The following is a 21164-nucleotide window of genomic DNA, read 5'->3' on the forward strand; positions in this document are numbered from 1 at the left end:
TGTTGTAGAACTGATTTTGTGTGTAGTTCTCCTATCTGAGGGATTTATCATTTGTATGTCTTACCGCTTTACACAAAAAAATGAAAAATTAATCATTATGTTAAACTAGCAGTCTAGTGAATTATAAAGCCAGTGTGATACCTGCATAACTCGGCCCAAATACTGCAGTAATAAGAAGCAACAGACTTTCTAAGGTTCAGTGTATCGAAGCTAAGAAAAGCTTTATTCCTAAATGCATTCTTCTGCCTCTTTTTCTTTGGAACTGGTGATAAAACTGAACAGAAAAGACAGAATATAAATAATGATACATTCACTTTTATAACTGAAAATAAGGCCACTTTCTCACTGTTGTAAGTTGGTGTAATTCTATTTATTTTAAGTGGCTTAATATCAGCTAAAGGATATGCCCCTAAAATTCCAGCCAAGAAGTAGAATCATGAGTTCATACAATAGTTTGGGCTAGAACAGACCTTTAAACGTCATCTAGTCCAAGCCCTCTGCAGAGCCCCATCCAGCCTGACACAGAATGTTCCCAAGGATGGGGCATCTTCCACCTCTCTGAGCAACCTGTTCCAGTGTTTCACCACCCTCATCATAAAAAAATGATTCCTTATGTTTAGTCTGAATCTACCCTCTTTAGTTTAAAACCATTACCGCTTGTCCTATCATAACAGGCCCAACTGAAATGTTTTTGTCCCCATCTTTCTTATGAGCCTCTTTTAAGTACTGAAAGGCTACAAGAAGGTCTCCCTGGAGCCTTCTCTTCTTCAGGCTGAACAACTCTAACTTGATCAGCATTTCTTTGTAGAAGAGGTGTTCCATCCCTCTGATGATATTTTGTTACCCTCCTCTGGAACCACTCCAACAGGTCCATGGCTTTTGTGTGCCGAGGAGTCCATATCTGGATATGGCACTCCAGGTGGGGCCTCAACAGAGTAGAGGGGCAGAATCACCTCACTCAACCTGCCAGTCGCGTTTCTTTTGTTGCAGCCCAGGTTGCGGCTGGCTTTCTGGGCTGCAAGAGCACATTGCTGGCTCATGTCCAGCTTTTCATCCACCAGTACCCCCAAGTCCTTCCCAGCAGGGCTGCTCTCAACCCCTTCACCCCTCAGCTGGTATGGATACCAGGGGTTGCCCGACCCAGGTGCAGGACCTTGCACTTGGCAATGTTGAACCTCATGAGGCTCACATAGGCCCACTTCTCAAACTTGTCCCAGGTCCCTCTGGATGGCATCCTGTCCCTCAGGCATGTCAGCCCCACCACTGAGCTTGGTGTTGTCTGCAAATTTGCTGGGGGTGCGCACAATCCCACTATATCATTGATGAAGATATTCAACAGTACTGGCCCCAGTACAGACCCCTGAAGGACACCACTCATCACTGATTTCCATTCAGACATTGAGCTGTTGACTGCTACCCTGTGGATGTGACTGTCCAGCCATTTCCTCATCCACTAAACAGTCTATCCATCAAATCTATCTCTCTCCAATTTAGAGAGAAGAATGTTAAGGGGGACCATGTCAAAGACCTTATAGAAGTCCAGTAGACGACATCCGTAGGTCTTTCCTTGCCCGGTGATGTAGTTACTCCACCACAGAAGGCCCGCCCCTAGGTTGGTCAGGCAAGACTTGCCCTTGGTGAAGCCATGCTGGCTGTCTCAAGTCACCTCTCTGTCCTCCATGTGCCTTGGCATAGCTTCTAGGAGGATCACTTTCATGATCTTCCCAGGCACAGAGGTGAGGCTGGCAAGCCTTTTTAAAAATGGGTGCAATGTTTCTCTTTTTCCAGTCACTAGGGACGTCACCTGACTGCCATGACTTTTTCAAATATCATGGAGAATGGCTTGGCAACTATATCAGTCAGTTCTCTCAGGACTCTGGGATACATCTCATCAGGTCCTATAGACATATGTATGTTTAGGTTCCTCAGGTGGTCATGAACCTGATCTTCTCTTACGGTGGGAGGGGCTTTGCTCCCTCAGTCCCTGCCTTGGAGTCCATCTCCTTGAGAGGTGTGGGAAGAGAGGTTGACAGTGAAGACTGAGGCAAAAAATTTGTTGAGTGCCTCAGCCTTCTTCTCGTCTGTCACTACCAGTTTGCCAGTCATGTTCTTCAGGACAGATAAGCTTTCCTAGCTGGCCTTCTCTTACATTATGTGGGAAAGAAAGAAGAATGAATTTTTATTTTTCCCTTCAGGATGCATTTTAAACTGTCTGTTGGCTTTGCATGGTGATTTCTAGTGCTTTTTCCTGTATTCCCTCCAGAGAGGCCTGTAGCTTTTGCAGCACAAACCTTATATCAAGAATTTTTGTAGCTGAAATAAAAGTCTTCAGTACACAGAATTAAAATTATTTACTCACTGCATGACGTTTCTTATGAAAAATTTTCTCACTGTGTGACATTTCTTCAGAGGTGTTCAGTCATTGCTAATAAATGGTTTTCTGTTCAGAATATTGTCCCCTAGTTAGAGAATGGGAAGTCTGCCTCCTGTCATGCCACAGTTAGAAATCGCTGTTGATCATTGTTAGGTTTGAAACAGAGGCTTAAGAGGGAAAACAATACTTTTATTATTTCCTGTTTTAGTATGTCTGATTCATAGGTTTTTCAGGATAAATGATATGTTCTGTGCCACTTCAGTTAGAATATAATCTTACATATTTGCTATGTATTTGTTACTGAAACTGTGAGTGAATGCCATTAACCACTGCCAGCACTGCCTATGAGGAAGTATGCAGACTGAGGAGAGGGATATTCCTACATTTTTGATGTAAGGTTTTGCATAATTTTGAAATACAGTATATTTTTTACTATTAATTCCATCTCTCTCCTTTTAAGATTCCAGATTCCATCATCTCTCGTGGTGTTCAGGTGCTCCCACGTGATACAGCCTCCCTCAGTACTACTCCTTCAGAATCTCCTCGTGCCCAGGCCACCTCTCGTCTCTCCACTGCATCCTGCCCAACACCAAAAGTAAGTACATTTATGCCTTGCAAGTTCCATGCTTAGACATGTAATCTATCACATTAATGTATTGCTTCTGCTGAACAAGGTTGGTTCGCATGCAAGGGTTGTATTATTCTAAGTAACAGATAAATGCAAGACAGTATAGCTCATACCGTGTGCACTGTTGCACAATTGTAATATGTGGGTTCACCAACGTGTTATGGTTACTGAAGTTTCATGTTATTTCTTGCAATATCAATCACGAATATGAAATTGTTAACACCTTGAATGTCTTTAATAGCCCCAGGAACATAGAAAATCCTGCCACTGAGTAACATTTTAAGCAAGTGGTATTTTGTCAACAAAATGTATGTGCAAATTTCTAGCCTGGGATGGGGCAGTTCTGTGCCCCGCCTTATTATTGTTCGGTTTAAGACACTCTCAGAACAACTGGTTTTGCTCAAACTTAGTTATTTGCTGCCTGACATTTGGAAACAAAAACCAGCCTAAATTGAATAGAAAGAAAGTTTTAATGCCAACCTTGTGGGATTATTACTCAGTTATTACTATTTAATCATTGAGGTGAACTCTATTATCTTCTCTTTTTATCAGACTTTAAATAGCATACATCAAAAACTAGGTGAATTGACCAGTGGCAAGGCCTGTAATGTTTACCTTCAGAGGATTCCTTTCAGCAGCAGAAAACTGTCTGAATTCACTTTGTGCGTTCACATCGCAAGGATCTTTCTGTGGCACTGGATGCTGACATACTAATAGACCCATAACAGATGGTAAACAATAGCATTCTTCCTCATCTAATTCACAATCCTTGAAGGTTATTCTGCTTCCTGAAGTGATTGCCAGCATCTGCTAGTTCTTCTTTCCTGCTGTCTCTTTTCTTTTCTGTCAGCAAACAAGGTTTATTGGCAACCACCCATAGAAATGTTTTGGTTTAGCCTATGGGATTGTTTTATGCAGTACTCCACTGTAACAGAATCAAATTATTCTGATGGACAGCATACTTGAACTTCATTATATAGTCTGCTTTTCTTAAAAAGATGTTCAGTGAATTCTGCCTGCAGACGGGTCCTTCATTTTTTTGCTAACAAATTGTCACTTCTCTGATGGCTTAAAAATAAAACCTCAGAGAACTCAAAACTCTTATTACATTAGAACACTCAGAGCAGAAGAGTGATACGAAACAAAAACTGCATTGAGTTTTATGCCTGTTAACAAAACAAAGGTGTCCAAAGAAAACCAAAAGAGACCAGTAACAGGCATAAGAGACAGCACTGCTATGAAATAGCTCTAGATGAAGCCTGTATATTTTCAGGAAGGTTATCACAGTGGGAAGGAGTAAAGCTTATCTGTTGTGAAGCAGAATGCACTCCTCTAGACTGTCCTCAAAGATTCAGAGATTACAGAAGGAAACTACAAGAACTTCAAAACAGATTAAAAATCTGAAACTCTTCTTCAGGAAATCAGTTGAGATGAGCTCTTATAATTGGATTATACTTTGTTATTTCATGTTAAGCCCTGTTTTTCATGTATTACTGTAAAATTAGTTTTTTGTTCAAAATGTATGAGACTGCACCACTTTTATAACAGGAGTGCCAAGGAACATCTAGCTAGTCTAGCTTTTCTGTGACATCTTTTGAAAGTGGGTGGTACAAGCTGGTAACAGGGAAAGATCTAGGAAAGCCCAGCTGGAAAATAAACTTGAAGGGTAATCTCATCTGTTGCTATTACCTAAAGGTTGGATTTTGCACAAAAGTTTAAGCTTCTTTGCCCCTTAGAGAGCTCTTGGTTCAATTTAGTTTGTTTTTTTTTAAAATAATAAGTATTCATTATCTTTTTGTTCAGTCCTTTTCAGTACCCTCAAGTTCTCAGATGTCATCTGAATTTGTCAAGAAACATGGTTCATTCATATTCTTCAAGATACTCAATATGTCTAAATGTCTTTACTTACTGTGTTTTTCCTTCTGGATCCTGGCTTTCTGATAATGCAATATGAAGTAAATTTACAGTGGACCTCTTGATCCACACAGTGGTGAGAATAAAGATAAATTGTACCTCAGCATCCAATTGATATTCCAGGGTGGGTTTTTTCCTTCTTTAATCTGCAAGTGTGTATCTTCAGTATTCTCATTTGATGGTTTAGGAACTCATTTCAAGGCTCCAAAATGTGTATGAAATGAAACAAAGGAGAGGAAGTTTCAGAAAGAAAAACGGTTCAGTTTTCTTTGTTTATACATACTGTCTGGAGTGGTGGTCTAACCATAGATCTAGTGGCATTATACTTCTTTGTCAACTGTATATTCCAGTTTATTTTGTTGTGCCATTTTCTTGGGGTTTTGTTTTGTTCTAAATGTATATAAATCTTTACATCTCTCTTACTGAATTTGCTGAATAGGAGAAAGTTGTGTGTGTCAGAAAAAAGATCGAGCTTCTGCAATGACAGGAGCAGAGCTATTGAATGAATGTAAGTAGCAGGTTACTAATGCATGGGGGTATTGGAGAGAAGGTATGGGAGCATGCTTTATTAATGTTCCTGATTGATCAGTTAGGAGAGGTCTTAAACTATTCATAATTATATACTGGAAAACCTGGTGATGTTTATATATACACACAGATCATATGGATAAAATACAGGATTTAATTTTAAATTTCCTTTACTTTTTACACTTTATCTTCCATGTTTTCTGAAAATCTCTTTTTCTAACAAAGTAGTAAATGATGAATATTGAGTATTGAGAGCCTGTATATTTCAATGAGTCCTCAAAAGTTTAATTTCTTTTTAAAAGAAGTAGTTAGATTTTTCACTGTAGCCTCTTGGGAGGTCAGAACTTCTCAAGACAAATTTCCATTGGAACTGCTCTGTCTGTCATTAGGTGCATCCCCAAAACTAAGCAACCTTGCTTCTGTTAGCTTTTAATAGATCTCTGTAGAACACCTTCCTGGTTCTCTAAATTGCATTTGAGTTTCAAGCAAAATCTACTGTGGCTCAAAGAGCATTTAAACCATATTTATAGTAGATGGATTCACATATAGAAGCAATCTAAGTTTTACTCAGGGGAAAACTGCACTAACAGTCCTCCTTTTTTCAGTCATTCAACCATAAAGTTGATAGAGAGGTTGTGACAGATATTTTTATCTTTTACAAAATAGTTTTGGTCATTTTAAAGTTTTACTGTTTTCTCAACAAAGTTCGGTGAATTTGCTGAATAATTCACGTACAAAAGTTTAGGATGACACAGTGTGGCTTGCAGATTTTTCTTGTGATTTCCAGTAGCTGCTCAGATTCCAAGTTCTTACTGTATTTTGGTGTATGTTTGTGGTTGGGATTTTCATGAAGTTAAATGCAACGTTCTTTTCAGATACAAAATCAATACACTACGTAGTGTAAAATACCTGTTACAAATATGGAGATATTTTTTTGTGTTCCCAATAATGTTGACTCTTGGGGCTTTTTTTAAACTTAGGGTATAAAATTTTAGATCTATAACTTCAGATAACTTTAAAGAATGTATCCAGAGCAAATGACTGAGTCATCCTTTCAAAATTCTAATTTTGTTCTACTCTTAGGGAGATGATACTAGTACAAAAGAAAATCACAGCTTTTAAGTTGAAGTCTTCACTTCTCCCATACATAAATGATGTAATCAACATTTTAATTTTTGGCAGTGTTGTGTCTCAGAGTCAAATGAAGCAAATACAGAAGGCCAAGGACAGATTTTAAATTATCACCAGGAATACATTTCAGTGACAAGAGGTGTTTAAAGTATTTCACTTTGCAATCTCATCAGTCTCACTGATGTTCAGTTCTTCCACTTCAATGTGCAAGGTTTCTTTCAGTGTTATCTTTGATTATGAAGGATCCTAAGGAACTTGTATACTATAGTACTTTTAAAACAAGAGCGTGGTGGGTTTTTTTTCATCCTGTTACTTCATTCCCTACAGTCCTTACATTCTGCTTAAGAATAAGTCTCTCTCTACTTTATTTGCTGGTTATCTGTCCCTTCCCTAGCTATCCATTTTTTAGTTACATCGAATCAGACAAAACCTTAGGTGGTGGTAAGTTACATCCTTACGTATTTGTAGTTGTGACAGGTAGCTTTTAATTCCTATGTAAGAAAAGTCTGTAGGCTCTATCTTACAACTAAAATGAGCAAGCAAGGCTGATCTTCAGAAGTTTTTTAGATTCTAGCAAGACTGTTGTCCAATCTGTCCACCACTCCATTCACACCTTCTTTGTAGCATAGTATGTTTAGTTCTGCTAGCTGATCACTTTCTGTAACTTTCTGTAGCTGTCTCCTATTAAGAACTGTTATCTGTGTCATTTGTAAGTTGACATTCACTTAAAGACCTAATAGTCCTAAAGTAAAAAAGCACAATACTTGTGGCTTATGTAAATGTTTCAGTTGCAGAGAATTTCTGAAATGAAAAAGCCTAGAAAAATACATTAAACATTTAAAAAAAAAATAAAAGGCTGATGAGAATTATTTCTGTGGCAAAAAATACTTCATTATCTCAATCATCTCTCATGATTGCTGTCAATGAGAAATTATGCTTTGAACACCTGTCATGAACCATAGTGTTAATGTTGAATGTGCAAGTTTGTCACACAGTCAAATGAGTTACAAATTAATACTAAACCTAATCATGATTTATGCTTTCAGTCTAGTGTTGTGACTTTTAGTATACAACTACTATGTGAAGTAATGACATTAGCAGATGGGAGCAGGTAGAGTTGAGAAGATGCTTTTGTATCAATTATTGTTGCAGATTTTTCAACAGAAGAAAGATCAGGTTGCTTACCAGAAATTCTTAGTTAATAATAAGATGCTGTTCAGGACATGATTTGGCAAGATGTTTTATCCATAGGGTAGATATTTTGTGTACATTGAGTGCATTAAACCTTATATTTGTTAACTTGATTCCTATTAGTTCTTCTTAAGGTGGTCATCAAGGTGAAAACGCTATGGAAAGTGTGTAAATAAATTTTGACGTTTGTACACATACACTAAATGCCCAAGTAAAGTTTTTTCTTTTTTATTTATTAAGTTTGCATAGGAACTTGCTTGACTTAAGTAGCAAGTGCTTTAGCACAGCTGTTTAGCTGTGATATGGTTGAGGAGCATGGAAAAATGCAAAGGATGTTTTAAATTGTTAGGATGGTCTTTGTAGAAGAAATCACACACCAAGTAGTGCAAGGGTTTCTTGCTTTTTCTTGTAAAACAGGTAGCTGTTTATAGACACATGGGCCTAGTTAGATATTTGATCTTGCTAAAAATACCAGTGTTTTCTTGATTATGTCTGGGCTTTATGTCCTCTTAATTTTTTTTTTAGTGCATATTCCAGGATTACAAAAAAATGATATTTAGTGAAAAGATGCTGAGAGAATGTAAATTGCAGTAGAAAGAAGCCAGCATGGCCTTAAGCTGAGGAATCCTGCTTACTAACACACACCAATCTACTGTACCCTCCTAGGTTCTCCTCAGTACAGTGCAGCAGTGGTTTTCAAATCAGTTACTAACTAAGATACTAGAATATTTTCCAGATAGTCATTGCCTTTTTTCCTCATTGTGTAAAGTCCTGGCAAAACATGTGGATGATTGACTCCTAACAAGTCTTATTATTTGTTTACATTTTGGTGGTGGTTGTTGTTAGTTGAAAATACTAAATACCACAGCTTCAGAACTGAGACATTGTACCTAAGAAAGAAGCAGCTTTGTATGCTTAGGATATCAAAAAAACCCAAATACATCATAAATAATAAAAGCGAAGTCTACTAAAATCCTTTCTGAAATAGAAGATTCCCTTCATAGGAGGACTGAAAAATACTGGGGTAGGATTTTGGGGGTTTTGTTAGTACCAAAATAGACCTATCAACAAGTCACTGGAGAGGCAGAATGAAAACTTGTGTCATCAAGTTTAAGATGAACATAGAACTTCAGTAGAGGTATTTACTTGACTTACTTTTATTTATCATATATCTGTTTTTTAAGTAGTACCATATTCATTGATAATATTTGTTGGTAACTGGAATCTGTATTGAATAATATAGCAGTGGCAAAATCCAGTTCCCTTCCTTGTCTTATGCCCAAGAACTGTTTATACCAGGGCTAAAGAAGAATGTTAGAGCAGTTGGGGTTTGGCTATCCAGAACAGTTCTTGAATTCATAGAATCAGCTGCTTTTCAGACTTGTTACATACTGAATCATATGAAAAGCTCTAATGTGTGAAATTTCCTTATATTTCTCTTTCTTAGTCACCAGTTGGTATTTTATTAAGCTACGAAATTCCATTCTTTTTCCTGAGTCCAGTGAACTTTCAAGCATGTCAGAAATAAGCTTCTCAATCTTTCCCTGAAAATAATTCTTTTTTCAAATTTAAACTATCGTCCAGAAGAGAATAATCTTTCAGTACAGACATCATAGCTTACACGTGCATTGCATGAGTTCTGATCTATATACGCTTATGCTGCATCAGCTTGTCAGTTCCTTCTTGAAATGTTTTTTCCAATTAGTTTTGGGGGCAAGAGTTCTTGTTTATTGTTATGCTTTTTCAAAGGCCAGTTGTTGGGCTTTTTTTTTCAAATTCTAGTAACTTCAGTTTGGCATTACTTTAAGAAAAGGAAAAGATGTGCATCCTTCTTGCATTAGTTTCCTTACCTCACCTTTTTGGTTCCTATCCAAAATAAATCTCTGGTTTGAATTCTGATGTATCACAAGACAAGGGGTTTTGATTTTGCTTATTGGGTTGTTGTTGGTTTTTTTCCAAACAGCAGTGTAGCTACATCTGTCTTTCATCCAGTTTCTTCATATAGAAATCACTGTGAATTCACTTCTACAGAAATACTTGCTAGCTCCATTTTCAATATATCTGTTCTGGCTTTTTCACCAATGCTTGTTGAATCTTTTGCTGCCTGGTGATCATTTTGATGTCTTGCTGAGTTGGCCTCCTGGAGCAATATTGACTTTCCACCTCCGTTCCTTCTCTTTTCCTTGGGGATCTTAGTTCTTACTACCTGTGCCAATTGATTTTTTTTTTTGTTACGTTATGAAATATGATTCCAAAAGGAAAACTATGCATCTACATGCTGAATTTTCATATAGCCATAGGTTCTGTTTGTAGGAATTGGTTTTCTACTGCTCCTCTTTTTTAGCACTTCAATCTCTGCCAATCTGTAATTTCAGCCATTCATACATTAACCTGATCATAATCAACAGCTCGGGCATGGGCAGGCTTTCTTCTGTTCCTTCACTGACTATTGACATAATAAATAATCCATATCACTTACTGCTGTGTTCTTTTTTTGATAAAAGGATCAGAAATTTTAAAAACATACTTTCAAGGATAGACAATGATCCTCTTTCTTCTAGTTACTTTCTTACAATAGTTAATAATTTAGTGACAATGTAGCAAAGTTTAATGCCATTTATTATAGGACAGGTAGGTGATCCTATTTTAAAACAAAAAGTATTTCAGTCACACTTTCATATCTACATACTCAAGAGCACGAAGATACATGCATTCAGTAGTCTGTCCAGCATTCAGACATCCATATATGTGTACCCACCTGTCTGGTCAAGATTGCTTGAAATGATGTGTAGGACATTGGGCACCAGCTATCAAGTTCTCCACAATTTCTCTAGGTTTCTTCTCTACACTGGTATCCATAAAGTCAGTGTCAGATGTGCCTTATATATCCTGTTTAGGATCTGACAGTTAAAGGGATATTTATCTCTCGATCTGGTTCCACTTCTTGAGTTTGCAAGATTTGCTCATGGACCTGTGTTCTCCTTATTTAAACCTGCTTTTTATCATTCAAACATCATATTTCAGTGGCTCAGCTCTTTGTTTGGGTCTGAAAATTATTTTAGGTTGCCCTGTTTTACTGATTGGGTATCCCCAGAAGCTGCATGAACTTAACTGTGCTGTGAACTTAACTGAACTACTAATATGCCTGACATCAACATATTTTTCTCATATCACTTCTGCTATGTTTTCTGGTGCTTTCACATCCATACATTTCCATTTTTTCTCTACCACTTCTAATATATCTGTTATTGAAGGAGTATTCTTGTACAGAAGTCTGTATTTGCTTGCTCTTGAAGCAAGCTACTTGCATGATATCATATCATGTTTCTATAGATTTGCAGTGTAATAATAACAATTCCATTTCATGTGCACATGCAACTCAAAGTGCTGTAAGGAGCGGTGGTAGTCTAGCAGCAGCAAGCAGTTATCTATTCACAGGAGCCAAAACTGAAATTTAGACCAGGAAATCTCTTTCAAGTCTTGCTTGTTACTGCGGTTACTGTATCATTTGCAGTAAAGGTTTGCTGGTTCCATTGCAGAAGTAGGTGGCATCTACCTGATGTAAGATTTGAGAGAGAAGCAAGAACCTAAAGCACAGGCGTTGCTTTTCTCATGGATAATATAAATATCAAATTGCCTTTAAGTTGCAAGTTATTTAGTGAGTGTACTAGTACTCCCTGAAGTCTAGTTTCACCTTTGGAAAGGTTTTTAGGAAATAAAGGAGTTAAAAGTAAATGGCACCTCCTGGTTCTATGAACCTTATCTCCTATTTTGGGCAATATCTAATACTTTTTAATGTTGTAATATGTAATACCATCTAAAATTTGCAAACTGAAAATAGTTTTCCTCTCTGCACTGCTGTCTCCAGCCCTGTTTTAGAACCTCATTATCTCCTTGGTCAGTGCACTCAGTTGCCTTTGTGCCACTGTTGGCCTTTTAACTTAAATAGACCAATCTTTTCTTGATCATGTGTTCATTTCTCAGACTGACTTATAAAGGGGATGCATAGAAACTTTCAGGTTTCATTTTTATGAATTACCTAAGTCAAACTCCTTCATATTTTAAAAAAATCTCCTTCAAAGCTTTTTTTCCTGCATTTGTTGTAGATTTCACCTTCATTAGAGTCACCAAAACTGTGTATCTGCTTATATGAGATTTTAGTGGTGTTTTGTACAATAGATTTTTAATCTCTGTCTTTTTTCCAACTGTAAAATCTTTGCCCATGCAGCAAAGATGCTTGTTAGTTCAGAACTTTACATTAAATTTCACTCCATTCTTTTACAGCAATCTTCAATGTTATCAGATACTTGCTGATGAGATTACTTCAATATTCTGTAATGATGAAACCTCCCATATTTATCTGAGAACCCTCCTAACTTTTGTCTCAAAATCATTATTGAAAATACTAGATAAGGTCAGTTTCTACATGACTCGTTTGCAAACTGTATTCCAAACTTCTGTTCCACCTGTTTCTCTTTCAGCAAAATACATTGTTACCTTCCAGCAAGCAATTTCCTTACCCTGCCTTTTTACTCCTATATGTTCCTGTCCTACATTTCATCTGTTTATAAGAGCAGTTGACTCAGAAAAAGTAATAGAGCTTTATACCAACTCTCATTGATTACTACGCCTTTGTTCCCATGTCATGTATTATTGTTCCTAATCAAAGTTCAGGCAAGGTATTATTCTTTATTACTTACTCTACCCTAGATGCCTTCCCAACCTGAAATGGTACCATTTCTACTTTCTCTTTTTCTGTTTGTATGTTTAAGGAATCTCTTACTCCTTGTTTTAAATTACTTTAACTCCATTTTGTACTTAATAATGTCTAGCTTAGACAAAATCTTTTATTTTCATGTCTGCCAGGCTCTTTGTCTAGACCTAGTAACCTTCTTGGCATGGATTTTTGTTCTTCTGTGCTCAAGAAAACAGAGACGAAGTATTTCAAGAGTTTATTTTTGTTCTGTCAAAGTATCTTCAGTTGGAACAGTGTATTGGAAAAAGGCTAACCGAGGTGGTAGTTTATTTCCCTTGGTAGATAAAACTGTTGTCTGTTGATACAGAAAAATGTATTTTTCAAGATCAGTCTTATTTGAATTGAATACCTGTTCACTTTGGGTTTATTGCATCTGTATTAAAAATACTTCTCATTTGGAAGCCAATCTATCTTCATGTAGTTAAGCAATCAGGCAATTTCATTATAGTATGAAACTGCAAAGTTATTCTTGGTCTAATGTGATCACAGAAGCAATGTCCGAGGAGTCAGTTGTTTATCTAAAAAACAGATTGAGCCTGAATGCAAGGCTCATGTAGACCATTAACTGTGTGTGTGTGTCATCTGATTTTGCATGGCACTTACAAGATACCTTCTACAAGACATAGGAGATGTAGACCTCATCTCAATTTTAAGAATTTTTTTTTTATTATTTTATATCAAGGTCTTGTTTCTTGTACCTTTATTGCCCAAGCAGAAAGGCTTTATCTTTTACAAAAAGCTAGTTCTCAGAATCATGTTACAGTTGCATTTATAGGTCAGCACAGCAGTGCATCAAGTGTGAATATAGTCATTCATCTGTTTATCTTTCCAAGACAAAACACTGTCTTTTAGGACTTAGCCTGAGCAACTGCTATCAGAATTTAAAAGTTTTATTCATTAAGTAGATTCTTACACCACATTGATTCCCCAAGTTTTTGAACTGTAGCTATTTTTAACAAGTATTTCCCCAGAAGGTTTCAGAAGAACATACAAGATCCTCTCTCTTTAGCATTCTTCTGCCAAGTTCCCGTGCATTATTTACTGGCTGGTAAAGGAAAACATTCAACATACTTAGTATGTGGCCTAGTACCTCTTATATACCTGTTGGTGTGTGTAATCCTCATTCTGTGCCTCTCTATTGCTCAGGATGATTGTTTTTTTTAATAAAAAAATCTCTGTACATGTGGGTACACATAATTTTTTTGTCACAGCTGAGCCTAGGTACTGTGGAACCATACCGGAGGGGTATGTGTACACCATGTCATTGCTGCTTTACTTGCTTTTTTGGTGTGGTTCCATTCTATCGTTCTAAGCGCAATAAATGACAGTTCAAAGTACCTCAGATGAGAAGTAGTCATTAAGCAATGAGATGAGGTAAGCCCTATAGCCAATTTATCCAGAAAAGTTGGAAAACATTATTGTAATCCCTAACATACCAAGTCCATTCCATTAAGTAGTCCCATTAAACTGTAGCAATCACTAAACATCAACACACAGTACTAGGAAATCAGAAAATAAAGGTGTTGGAAAAGATAATAGTTTTTAGAATTAAGAGACAACTGTTCTTTTATCCAGCCTTCTCATAAACAGCTATTTAAAATTTGTTAATACAGTTCATTCTGTTAAATTCAACTTCTTTGGTTGCTTACCCGTCTAATTGCCTCCTTTCTCTCAAAGTATGTTAGAAACCCTTTATTTTGTAACTCATGTAAGTCTTAGGTCAATGCTTATCCAACTCTGTATCCTGGATCTCCAAGGAGAAAGTTGTGCTACTTTTTGTTTAGTAAAATATTGGTCATAGGTTGTTCTCCCTGCTTTAATTTTCTATGAAAAGGGAGAAGGCACTGAAGTGCTCCAGGAAATTGTCCCATTTTGAACATCAGCAATCAGTTTAACTAGTGTTGTTTGTTCCTTGAAGAGATTGCATAAGAAAATACTATTTAATTTTTTCTACATTTCTGCTTTTGTAAAATTAGTAAACTGTAGCAGCACAAATCATGACAAAATTCTGATGACATGTTAAAATGTGATTTCAGAATTGTGTGATCATGAAGATATTAGTCCATTCACAGATTACGTGTTGAATTACAATAGTAATGACAGTGATCCAAAAGAATCCCCATATTTATTACATTCAAAGCTTATCCTTAATGTCTGAGATTAATTGCCTCTATTTTGCTCACCAATTTAGTCTAATTTTAAAAGGCAAAATACATATTGTCTCTTCAAAAGGGGCATTTATGAATACAGTAGAATGTGATTTCTTAAGTTTCGCTGTTTGTTTGAGAGGAAAGATGTGGCTATTTATCTGTTTCTGATCACTTTCACTGTAGCATTGCATGTTCTTGGACAAGAACTTCTGTAGGCATTTATTGATGTTTACATTTACTGAAACCTGCATATATTTCAGTAGAGAGCTGTTTATTTAAACCAGCAACAGTGGTGACTGTAGGAGTGTATTTATGGGAAAAGTCTATGACAAATTAGGGATCCTTAAGGTGAGAAATTCGAAGCACTTAAATTTGGAGCTTATTTCTCTCCAATGACTGTTTTGGAAACTGGGCCTTCCACTTGAATGCCTTAAAGTAGATCTATGAAAATCATCCCATAAGAAACAGTAACAAATTTGGCAAGATTTCAAACCAGCTGTTGGCAATCTGTCCTTCAAATTTGCACTATTCATTACAGTTTCTCTATTAAGGCTGGGTTTTTTTCTTATAAAAATATTTTTTCAAAATGTGAGGAATGCCTTTGAGCAAAGAGTTCTATGCGTTGGCATGGTCGTTCATTGCAACACTTCCTTTGCTTTATGAAGTTCCCAGGCAGCCTCCTTGGACAATAGTTTATTCAACAGCACCATCAGTGTGAACAAAGGTTGACCTTGGTCACTTCCCAGATTACTGTTAGTATCTATCCACCTAAAGGTCATATTGTTTTAAGCTTCTGCAAAGTAAATTGAATCCCAGATCTTTCCACCTTATCTTAATCTTCTGAGGTTATTGTCTCACTGCTTTAATTATGTGTTTCCTATAGCTTTAATGGATACACCCTTTCCCAGTGTCCTTACCAACCCTTCCGCTTCTTTTTCGCGGCTGAACTCTTCAGGATGGGTCGCTGTGAGGAAGTACATGTGACAAGAAGTGTTGCACAGGTTTTCCAAAAACAGCCTTGCCTAGTCAAAAGGATAAAGTACAGGATATTACAGAAATTTGAGAACAGACCTTAAATGCACTTGTCCTCAAAGAGATTTACTCTTCCCTTTAAAGTCCCACTGGCCCATCTGTTTTCAGAAAGATGGGATTTTTCTTGTTATACTAAGCCCCAGTGCAAACAACTCTCCTTTAATTTTGCTGCTGAAAGTGGTCGAAGAAAGCAAATGCCTTAGCTGGTTTGCGTTATAACCTACCTGTCCCACCATCGGGTCACTTCTAAGTGACTTCATTGATGCAACAGCTTTCACCATGACCACCAAGGTATCTTTGATAGGAGCTGGCTTAGTGTCTAAAAATGTTTAAAGGACCCTGTCTGCCACTGAACTATGAACAGCCCTGTAGGTGCTGCAGCTTTTAGAACTTCAGTTCAGCTTAGGGCAACAAGGTAAAAGAGCAGCACATTCAGAAGTGAATCATCAGTTTGGGAAAGATATGTGCAAAGAATTCAAAACTTCACTATCTAGTACTTACCACATTTTTATTTTTTCCTTAAATATGAACTTGTTCACTATTTGCCAAGACAGATTTCTGGTATATGTGACAGACGTTGGAATCAATGAGGCTGCTGGCATGGGGGTGGGGCAGGCAAAATGTGCCAGCAGCCGGTGAAAAAACGTTCAAAGCAGGGCTGAAATGAGAGGACTGAAAGTATTGAATTGAGGAGAAGTTACCTGTAAAGGTTGAGTGGTAGAGCGAAAAGAGTATAGAACAAAGCTGTATTTGTGGCTCTTGAGTGATGAGGCTGCAGGGCTTAGAGTGGTTTGGAGAAGGGTAGGAAGTAGCTTGGAGACAGGAGGTAGCAATAGCTTTATGAGAAAAGAAAAGGTCAGGAAGAACTGGGAGAGAGGTAGCCTTGACTGGGTACAAGGGTTTGGGGAACAGATACGTGACGAGAGAGTTGTGTGGCTGAAAGCTCTGGCAGAAGCCAGGTCTGGAAACCGTACAGTAAAACTTGGTCCCATTATGTTTGTGCATGTGTATTCCCTATATAATAAAATGAAGCTTACAATATTTGAACTTAATCAGCTTTCTTGGTGCAGTCTGGTCTCAACAGCACACCGCTTTGTGCAGGCTAATTGCACCTTCTGTTTGCCAGCATTCTTTACAATCAGTGGGAGCCCTTTGTGCAATTTCCATACCATTCCCATTGGGCTGGGCATGCCACTGCCAAGAGTAGCCATTCGGTTTTGTTACTCATCATTTATAGTCTCTTCATGTCTTGGGCAACATAAAGCCTGTGTATTTTGTTAACTGCATAGTGAAAGTAAGGACCCAACTCTCATATGCCCAGAGCTCCAGTTCGAATGAGATTTAGGACATTAAATCACTAAGAATAGTAGTATAATAGGTAATGTTTCTATTTATTGTAGTGTGTTTTGCCCTGGCTGTGCATTTTACCTACCAACTTTTAGATTTGATTTCTGACCATTAAATTTCACTCAAGTCAATAGATATTTTTAAAGAACAAGGCTGCCACATGTTGTGTAAAATAACCAGTGTACTACAAAATCTCCTGTATAAGGACATGGTTACATTATCTTTGCCATTATGTGTGTTAACAGAGCATTGATCTGGTGATGATATTAATGTACTAAACTACAAAACTGCAGGAAAATATCATTACTTTTTGCTGCTGATTGGTCCACTTGCACTGTGTTTATTCCCTCATCTGCACATGGAATGACAGTGTGAGTAGTAGTGCCCTGTTTAAAAAATTAATGTAAAACTTAAAAAGAAAAATATGTGGGTAGTGTGAACAAAATTTATGATGATATGATAATTATGTTTTATTGGCATTCATTAGCATTCATGTACATCATGCTTTTGTAGTTTTACCATTTTCAAGAAGTGCAGCAACCCTAATAAAACATTTATGCCTTACTGCAGTATGATGCATAGGTGTGAATATGTTTATTGGTTGAGGATATATGTCTTTGTTACAGAAGCTTGTATTCCCTTTGTTTGAAAATACTCCCCATTTATTTAGGAAGCCACATCTAATTGGTGTTTGTCTGGCCTAAAACTGGAGAAGTAAAAATACTGTCAAGTGCAGGTCTATTTTTCATGCATGAATTTAGAAGTTATACATAATGCATTTTTTAACTTAAAAGAAATTGCTTTGCTGCGATATTAAAAATATATTAAGCTCTTTGTTAGCAATAGAGACTTCTCACTTGATGTAGAACATTGTTCTTATTAGAGAAGAGCATTGTAGTTGGAGATCAGATTTCTGTATCAGAATTTTCCACTGTTGATCAGGCAAGTAAAGGTTGGAAAAAAACCCACCCATATTGGCATTTTATTATATATTTGGATGTTGGCAGTCACAGTCCCCAACATCAAATTTGTTGACAAGCAGCATGTAATTAATTCATTAATTAAAATGACTTCTTGCCAGCCATGGAATATTTAGTTTATCCCTTTTTTTCTGGACATCACTGTCTTTCACTTATCTCCAGTTTGTTTTATACTGTGAACTTTGACAAACATTGCTAAGGGTCAGAAAAAACATTTTCCATCTTCATATGATCTAATCTCCTTTGGATTCATTTCCCTTATGTGATCTGGCCAATACATAATGTTTTTTGTTCCTGGCCAGCTGATGTAAAATCATGGCCAGTTGGGTTATACTTTTGAGATACTTTTTGTTGTTAATGTGAAATATGTGAGAATTTGTGTGAAAGAATTCAAGAACATTTTTCTGGAACAGAACGGTGTAATAATATGCATAGCATAGTTTTTATGGTTTCTCTTCATCAATTGGACCTCCTTCTTCCATAGTGGAATGCACTATATCAACTTGAGGAATCTGCAAGCTTCTGATAACAAATTGCTGATGACTCCTAAATATCCCTGTACTTAATATACTGTATTTTTCTAAGCCCCTTCCTGGGGGGCTCTTTGAATACATTACAGTTCATATTTAGTTTCTCTACTTTAATTTTGTATGTCTTCTGGATGCGTTTACCTTTAAGATCATTTTAATGTTGTTTTTCTACACCCACAAACCTTTTCACTGAATCATAGAACATCTCTTTAAGATACAACAGACTGCAGAGAGGTTTATCCCATTGTTGTTCTTCCATATTTTGCCTTGGTCAGTTGAGTGGCCCTTGGAATGGGGGGGCAAGGGGGGGGGGGGTGGCGGGCAGGCAGGAATGCAGATTTGGAGTGTATTGTGCAATTCTGAAGGAAGCAAACCAAATATGAACCAAATTGCATCACATGCACAGTTTTGCTCTAGGTTTCCAAAACTGATCATTCCTTTTTTACTATGATGCCCTGCAATTTGAGATTAGATGGTAACTGGAAGGAAGTAATAGCAGTTAAAACAAGAAAAACAAGGGGGGGGGGGGGGGTGTCGTCTTTTCTCATACCATGTACAAAGTTGTGAATGTCACTGTTTTGCAGCCAAAATCCTGCTTTAAAAAGGATAACTTCATAAATATTTATTAACAATATGTGTAGTCACATTGACAAACATGATGTGAGCAAGTTTCATGACTTAGGATTCAGTAGAGGATATTCACACCATTTAACTGCACATCCCCTAAGACATCCTAAGTTACGAGGGCAAGGGAACTTTTGGTTAGGTGCAATGTCAAGAAGCTGTGCCTAGAAGCTGACAGGGGCTATTTTTGTGTAAGAAAAGAGAAAATGTTTGTCAATGCAGTTGTCGGGGATATATGGGATAACACATATGGCAGATGCAAAAATGTTTATTTGCAGACTCACTGGTGTGTAATGTTCCACAAATAATATTAATAGTTTTCTTCAATCATCGTTTATCATTGATCTCTCAGGTAGTGGTCAAGTGGTAGAACAGTATGTTTTTTCGTATGTGTACAGCAAATAAACTGAACTTGATTTGGATGCTGGGTAGTATAATCTCTTGCTTTTGATTAACATGATTCCAGCATCGCATGCCCAGGCCATTGAATAAGGAAACATCTTTTTAAACTACTGCTGTAAAGAGTTTCCATTGCTAGTGTTGCACTTGCTCAGTTTCAGAAAGAAGTAATTCAATCATATCAAAAAGGCTTTGTCATTATGAACCATGTATGTGTTCGCCAGCATTTTGGAAAAAATCTGACAGGAGTTTGGCTTTTGATGAATGTGGATATGCAAACTCATTTCTGAAGGCTTTAGGTCCTGCAAAACTCCAGTTTCTTTATCAGAAGCAGTAAGCAGGGAAACTTTAGAGTATCAAGGACAAGGTATATTATCTGAAAGGGGAAGGAGTCTTAAGATAGATAGTCTTAAGTATTTGAGGCTATTTCTCCGGTTGTGGAAATCTTGCTTTAAACAAATTCAACTAAAGCCAGAATCTCAGATTAGCCTGTTGTTCAGAGCTGTTCTTTCTTTATGATGAGTATATATGCTTAAGGTTAGATCTTTTAAATTCTTTTTTCTGAAGTAAAACCAGGGAGAAACAGGGACATTTTTTAGGAGCTGTATTAGAAGGCAGAGGTATAATTATGAAATCATATGTGAGACTTCTGCTTAGAAAACAGTTGTGTCTGTTCTTTGGTACCAAAGTCTTTCACTCATCTAACAAGTTCATTAAGCGTATTTGAGCACTCCACTTTGCTCACTCTTTGGTTCTGATTTTCCTGCTTCCTAAGTTTTCTTCCACTGGCTTCCTATCTCATTGTACTCCCATAACTCCACCTTTTTCTTCAGATATCAGGATAGGGACACCTGTGACTAATCTTCAGTTACCAGTTCCTGCTATTATTCCTTTGTGAATAAGAAAGGGATGTAAATATAATGCATTTATCTTAACTGTCAGTGCATTATACCCTGCCAGTTTCCTGGAATGTTCCCTACACAACACCTTTCTTCCTTCATTACATTGAGTATCTTCATTTTCCTCCTTCAGAATGTTCAAAAACCTCATGTCTTTCAGGTAACATTTTGCCAATAAGTACTTAGTGTTGTTCCTGCCTCATCTCTTAATCCACTCATTTTGCTTGTGTTGTGGTAATAAAAAAAAAACCAAACAACAAACCATAAAACCTGAGGCAGAAAGATTTGTTTTCAGTGTCATTGTTGAGGTTCTTTTTATTAGTGCTATATTTTGCTTAGCAGTATTGTTTTAATTTTACAAATAAGTAATAGAAAAATCAAAGGATTCATTTCTAGATCACACAAGTGGCTAATCGGGACAGAAGTATACAGAAGTGTACATACTTCAGTATACATTTAGAACACGTATGTGCACATCTTTCATTCTGATCTTTTCTAGCTACACATGTTCATCTATGATGGGGTTCTTGTGTCTAGCTGAGTTTCTGAAAAACAAGAAGTGTTTCCTGAAATACTAGCTTATCAGTCAGCTTCTAGAACATCATACAGGAGTTGACCAGAGAGAGATAAGGATATACCTGAATTCCTTTCTATGGCATTTGCCATGAAAATTAAAAAAAA

At 37.0% G+C, this 21164-nt stretch overlaps 1 protein-coding gene across 10 annotated transcripts in view; it reads left to right on the forward strand.

Moving 5' to 3' along the window:
- GPHN (gephyrin) overlaps positions 1-21164 on the forward strand; it is a 290823-nt gene that overhangs the window by 187268 nt on the left and 82391 nt on the right. For all 10 annotated transcript variants that reach the window (XM_080396441.1, XM_080396439.1, XM_080396435.1 and 7 more), the window contains one exon: positions 2835-2969. In XM_080396441.1, coding sequence (XP_080252567.1) covers positions 2835-2969 — 135 coding nt within the window. The remainder of the gene's footprint in view (positions 1-2834; positions 2970-21164) is intronic.

Source organism: Falco punctatus (genome assembly GCF_963210335.1).
Source record: "Falco punctatus genome assembly, chromosome: 7".
Taxonomy (NCBI): domain Eukaryota; kingdom Metazoa; phylum Chordata; class Aves; order Falconiformes; family Falconidae; genus Falco; species Falco punctatus.